Source organism: Monoraphidium neglectum (assembly GCF_000611645.1).
Source record: "Monoraphidium neglectum strain SAG 48.87 unplaced genomic scaffold scaffold03488, whole genome shotgun sequence".
Lineage (NCBI taxonomy): Eukaryota > Viridiplantae > Chlorophyta > Chlorophyceae > Sphaeropleales > Selenastraceae > Monoraphidium > Monoraphidium neglectum.
Genome location: NW_014010141.1, coordinates 1 through 6278, shown reverse-complemented (window position 1 = coordinate 6278; position 6278 = coordinate 1). Strand labels below are relative to the sequence as shown.

Here is a 6278-nt window from a genome sequence, read left to right as displayed (position 1 = left end):
GGGGGGGGGGGGGGGGGTGGGGGGGTGGCTGACTCACGTGCCCTCTGGGAAGATGAGCAGGGGCGTGGCGTCCGCGTGGATGTGCGCGCGCATGCGCTGCGCCACCAGGTGACGGTCCTTCACCTGGTGGTTGGTGGGTGGGGGACGAAGGCACGTGCACGCGTGTGCGCAAGTGTCTGTGTATGTGTGTGTGAGTTTGTGTGTCAAGGTGGGACGGGGGCGGGAAGGCAACATGAACGCGAGATGCAGCAGAACGGGCACAGAGCCCTGCACCTCGAACAAGAGGGCGATGCACCAGGCTGCTCAGCCAGAGCAGCATGCCGCGCCCGCGCCTTGCGGTCAACGGAGGGCACGGGCGACACACAACTGCCCTCTGTTGTGTTCTTGGCCCGAAGACTCCTCAGGCCGCAGCCTCCCTCAGCATCGCAGCCGCCACACACCTGCTGGTCACCTGCCCGGTTACCAGCCCCCATTCCCCAACAAAAACGAGTGCGCCCACCTCCGTCCTGTTGAACCAGAGGCAGCCCAGGGAGTCGAGGCACTTCGTCTGCAGGAACCCCACCCAGCCGCCATGCAGCTGCATGATGACGGCAAACGCGCTGTAGCTGGACAGGATTATGTAATCGATCATCGACGTGTGGTTGGCAACCCACACCCTGGTGGTCGGGCGCGGGATGAGGGGGAGGCGTTCATGAGAGGGACACTTCAGACAGGTCAGTAAGGCTCCGCCAAGTCTGGCGAGAGTAGGCACCCGGGGATGGCAAACGGGCCCCTAGCGCCCAGGGTGCTGCGCATTCGAGGTTTTTCCAGGCAGCCGGCTCCCAAAGAGCTCACGGTGCAGCCAGAACCCTCCCCACCCAGCGCGCCCACCCTGTTTACAAACTCAATCAAGAAAACCACGCGAGCACCCAACACACACACACACTCACTCAAACACCACACACACGAACACACCACTCAACACCAACGTGCACAACACACACATATACAGGACACACACACAACCGCAATCGTACCGCACCCAGCCAAACTCCACCCAGCCCAACCCTACCGCCCCGCCGCCCACCTGCCCGGCCCGCGCGTCGGCCGCGGCCCGTGGAAGCGGATGACCCCCGTCCACGACGCCACGAACCCGCCGCACATGAACCTGATCAGCCGCTGCTCCAGCGCGAGCTTGTTGCGCCCGGCCGGCCAGAAGGCCTTGACGCTGAAGAAGAGCGCGAAGAAGACGCCAAACGTGCCCATCAGGCCCGCCAGGCGGAGGGGGAACAGGATGGCGTAGCGGAAAAAGACGCCCAGCAGCCTTTGGGGGGGCCGAGTGCGAGGGCGGAGGGTGGCGCGTGCAGGGGTCAGGCAGGGAGGGGTGAGCCAGGTTGTGCATGCTCGCGAAATACGCCCAGCTGCCTTCGCGCCTGTGCACGACCCTGCTCTGCTGGCCTGCTCGCCCCAGCGGCGCACCCTGGCCGGCCCCTGAGCCGAGCCAACCCGCCTTTGCCATTCCCGCCAAGCCCCACCCGCCGCCCAGCGCAGGCCCCCCCTGGGAACCACAACCTTTGCCACCTGCCCGTGCACGGGCTGCCGCGCACGCCCCGCTCGCAGCGCCCAGGCCCCCACCACCCTGCCGCAAGCGTCTCCGGGGGCCGCACCACATCGGGAAGAGGTAGAGGTTCCAGTTCCAGTTGTCAGAGGGGGAGCTGGTGAAGCACTTATTGAATGAGTCGTCCACCACGGCTGAGGCCGCATCCATGAGGACGCTCTCTATGGACAGCATGTCAGTCAGCAGGCTGTGGCTGTGGGCCTGCGGGAAGGCGGTGCGCGCGAGCGCGCGCACACGTACGCGTGAAGGGGTGTCGCGTGGGGAGGCAGCTTGCGCGGCGGCTGCAGAGGCCTCTCCGCGCGAGAAATGGAGACTCGGGGTGTGGTGCGGCGGGGGAGGTCGCCCCGGGTGCGGGGCTGTGAAGTGTGCCGGCGCTGCCGCACTGCTCGGGATTCACCCATGAGTTGATTTGTCATGCTGCAAACCCCTTTTCACTTCAACACGCATGCGCGCACGCGTGCACACTCAGGGACACGCGATGCGCGCACATGTGGGCACCGTCGATACACACGCCCGCGTGCTCAAGCATCGACCATGCGTCGCACTCCTCACGCATCCCAAACTGCTTTTCCCCATGCTGAGCAACACCATGTGTCCCGCGCACCCACCTGCAGGCGCTCCTCCTCCGCCTGCACGTAAGCCTGCTCCACCTCCCTGTCAGTCAAGTCCCCCAGCTCAGACGCCGCGGCCGCGGCCGCGTGGTGTGTGCCGGCGGGCATGGTCAGGCCCGGGAGGAAGGAGGAGAACTGCGGGGACGTGCGGCGACGCGACCGGGGCGGGCTTGGAACGGGGCCGGGTGTTTTGAGGGGCGGTTGCAGCGCGCACACCCAGTGGCACCAGGTTGCAGGCGAGCGCCGGTCCCCGCGTGGCGCTGCAGCGGGGGCCATGCTTACCGACTGCAGCTGGCGTCCTCCACCAGCTCCTCCATCTGAGGTGGCCGCTGCCCCGGCCTGACTGCCCTGGCTCGGCATTGCAGCGCCCTAGACGCGACAGATCTGCCAAACCGGGGTACGCGCAGGGTAGAAGACTATCACAACTCTATCTTAAGTGTGCTTGCACCAGATCGACAGTTTGGCCCGGCGCACGGTTGATCAGCCGAGACGCGCGCAAGCGTTTTGTCTCGCGACGTTGGCAGAGCGCACTGAAATCCTACAAAACGACTTCACCGGCACGAGCTTGAATGGCTCAAAGCCGTCAGCAGCATCGTGGCTGAGTTGGTAGTGATGCCGGTGCCACCAGCCATACCTGACAGCGCACATGCCGCGGCTTGAGGGAGCCACGCAAGGTCAACTCTCCAACAAGAAGAAGTGCTTTCAAGGACCAGAGTGCTGTACAGGGACTGGAACCTTGCAGCTGACGAGTCGGCGGTTGACGACGGTGCTCATCAGGGCCGTCGACGCACGGACGCAGGAAGGATCATAGGATGGTTGCTGTGTCAAGGGTGACACCCAGGACCACAATTACGATTTTTGTTCTGAGTGGGCACTCGCTTGCCCTCGGGAGCGCAAGGCAGGGATGCGTGCTGGCCAACGGGCATTACATCCGCGCGAGGCCGAAGCACCCCTGCAGGATGGCCGCCACGCCTCCACCCGCGGCCCCCTCTTGCAATATCTTGTACTGCCTGCTACCGCTGCCGCTGATGCTGTTGTCGTCTTTGCTGGCCGGCGGAGCGCCAGCCGCCAGAGTGCTGAGGTCTACAACTGTGGGCCCGTCGCGGCTGGGCGCGGACAGGCGGCCGCCGTCGTATGCCACAGAGCACATCGCCAAGAGGTCGTCCCTGCGGTGTGCATGCGGCATTGTGTGGTTGTGTGTGTGTGTGTGTGTCTAACCACATATGTGTGTGCCATGGCAAGACCAAGGTTGGCACAGGAAAGTGGGTGGTTGGCAGTGCTGCCTGGTGTGTAAAGCCGCAGCCAAGTGATGCCGAGCGCGGCCCCACCTCCACGTTGCATCCCACTCCAGGCCTTGGTTCCCCCACCCCAGTCAAGCTGCGCGGTCCTCACCCGCATTCCAACAGCTCCAGCGCCTCCTGCCCTCTGCCGCTGCCGCTGCCGCTGCTGTTGCTGCCGCCGCCACCGCCGCCGCTGCCGTCGCTGCTGCTGTCGACAGCGCTCACCAGCACCAGCGCGCCGCCGAGTTCCCGCGCCACGGCCCTTGTGAACTCGCATTGCGGCACGCGCACACCGATAACCGTAGCGGCGGTGGCGGCGCGAGCCTTGCCCGTGCCACCGTGCGGCAGCAGCAGCTGCAGCAGCTCTGGGGCGAGTGGTGCGCCCTCCGCCAGAGGCAGCAGCACGGTCACTGGCCCTGGGATGAGCGACCCCAGGAGGCCGGCGGGCAGGCCGTCCACCTGGCAGTATCGCGCCACATCAGCGCAGTCCGCGACCGCGAGCACGGCCGCGCGCTTCTTCCCCTCGCCGCTGCCACCCCGCAAGGCGGCCAGCCGCCGCGCGCCCTCAGGGCTCGCGGCGTCCGCTGCGGCGGCGTACCCCGTGCCCGCCGGCAGCAGCGCCGCGCCGCCGCTTCTCAGCGCCGCCGCGGCGCCCGCCGCGCGCTCGGGCAGGGCTGGCAGCACCTGGCACCCGCCGTTGGCCGCGGCCGTGTTGGCGACCCTGGCCGCGGCCGCGGCCGCGGCCGCCTCTGCGGCAGCGCGCGGCACGAGGTCATACGCCACCGCCAGGTGGTCCGACGGGAAGCGCGGCGACGGCACAAAGCCGCCGAGAAGCTGCGGGGGCGGGCAGGGCAGCTGCCGGGAAACCGCCAGCACCTGTGGGTCGTGCCAGACATAGTCCAGGAGCGCCTTGTAGCCGCTGGTGTAGTTTGTGTAGGGCGTGGCCAGGGCGTCGGCGCTGGCGAGCGCGAAGGGAGCGGTGAGGTCCACGCCGTGCGCGGCGGAGGAGGGCGCCTCGAGCGGCGCGGAGGGGCTGGCGGCGGGGGGGTCGAAGTCGTGGCCGTCGCGGAGCGGGAGGGTGGGCTGCTCGTGCTGCTGCTGCTGCTGCTGCTGCTGCTGCTGCTGCTGCTGCTGCTGCTGCTGCTGCTGCTCTTCGGCATACTCCCCCTCTTCTTTGCCCCATCTGGCACAGGAAGCGGGACGAGATGTGCAGGCGTGAGCTTGGATCATCCATGCTCGGTATCAGGCAACGCCCCTCGCATAGCAGGAATGTGTCCAGCACATGCAACTTGCGCAAAAACTCCTGCCTCATGGATCAGTACCAAGCACAACACTGCAATAAGCACACATCCACTTCCACAGGTTCACTTTGGCACATGCATGCATCATGAACACTGGCGCACACACACACACACACACACACACACACACACAGAAGCGCATGAGCACGCCAACGCGCCTGAAGGCCGCCCCCTCCCGCCAGTCCCAGTAGTCCGCGGGCAGCCGCCCGCTGCGCAGCAGCTCAACCACCCCGGGGATACCATCGTTCAGGTCGCTGTTCAGGTCCCCCACAAACAGCGGCGTCGGCGGCCCGCGGCCCGCAAGCAGCGGCTGCAGGCCCGGCGCCGCCGCCCACTCCTGGCATTGCGGGGTGGGAGGCAGCGTCCGCGCTTGTCAGCGGGTCGAGAGGCGTGGCCGGGAGTCCTTTGCAAGAGGGCCCAAGGGTCAAGATCGTGGATGTGCACAAAGAGTTTGACTCGCAGACGTTGGCGGGCTGCTCACACAAATTTGTCACCACGCCCCTGCCCCGGCCTACGCCCGCCCATCCACCTGCATGGCAGCCGCCGCCTCCTCCAGCATCGCGGCCACGTGCATCGACCGGATGTGCGGCGCAAACGGGTGGAAGAACAAATGCGTGTTCACCACCACCAGCGGCGGGGCGCCACCCGCACCCTGCGCCGCCGCCGCCGCCTCCGCCTCCGCCGCCCCTGTCTGCCCGTCGCCCGTGCCGCCGCCGCTGCCGCTGGGTCCCTGGCTGCCGCCTGTGGGCACCAGCAGGACGAGTTGTGCGACTGTGGTCACCTTCTGCAAGGCCTCGGCCAGGTGGGGCGAGCTGGCCAGCATCGGCTCAAACTGGGCGTGGGGCGGCGCCAGCGGCCGGCGGAAGACGTCCTGCGGGCCGGGCGGGCGTGAGGGGGGGAGCAAGGGGGGAAAGGGGGTCGAGGACGTGGGGGTGCAGGAGGCGCGGGGTGGGGGTAAGGCTGGCCGTCAACCGCCAAATCCAGCGAGCCCCACTCGAGGGCCTCCCTTGTGTGTGCCTTGAAGCACGTTGAGGGATCGCCGGGCCCATGCAAGCCCTGCTTTCAACAGTGACGGCCCCCTCATCTCCGCTGCCCAGCCGCACCTCTCTCTTATCCCCACCCCTCCCCCTTCCCCTCCCTTGACCACCCTCTCCTTGCCCCTTCCCTCTGTTGCAGCCCTCGGCACGCCTCTCCCCCACCCCACCTGCACCCCCACCCACCCTCATGGACAGATCTCGCGCCGCCGCGAGCTCGAACCGCGACGTCCGCCAGAACATGGCAGCGCCCTCGCGCACGCGGCCCTGCTTGTTGGTGTATCGGCCCTGCAAAAACGGGGTCCAGACGGAGCCGTGTCGGTTGCAGGAACTGAGGCGAGCAAGCACCAGGCTTGCCAGCTCTGCGGGGTCGCCACCCAGCGCACGGCAGGCGCGCCCAGTCAGCGCTAGACCGGCCTGTAGCCCTGCGGCCGAGGCACGCCTTCTTCGTGGTC

General features: G+C 67.4%; 2 protein-coding genes across 2 annotated transcripts; both read right to left on the bottom strand.

The window, feature by feature from the left end:
• Window positions 1-33: 33 nt before the first annotated feature.
• On the bottom strand, window positions 34-2568 carry MNEG_12877 (glycerol-3-phosphate O-acyltransferase3/4; the record flags this gene model as incomplete). The annotated part of the gene is made up of 6 exons (XM_014038652.1): window positions 34-123; window positions 500-656; window positions 1067-1303; window positions 1647-1798; window positions 2206-2343; window positions 2491-2568. 6 exons carry the CDS (start codon window positions 2566-2568, stop codon window positions 34-36), a joined length of 852 nt encoding a protein of 283 aa, XP_013894106.1.
• A 565-nt stretch (window positions 2569-3133) lies between these two features.
• Window positions 3134-6066, bottom strand: MNEG_12876 (hypothetical protein; the record flags this gene model as incomplete). The annotated part of the gene is made up of 5 exons (XM_014038651.1): window positions 3134-3374; window positions 3601-4671; window positions 4918-5126; window positions 5319-5660; window positions 6010-6066. 5 exons carry the CDS (start codon window positions 6064-6066, stop codon window positions 3134-3136), a joined length of 1920 nt encoding a protein of 639 aa, XP_013894105.1.
• Window positions 6067-6278: the final 212 nt, after the last annotated feature.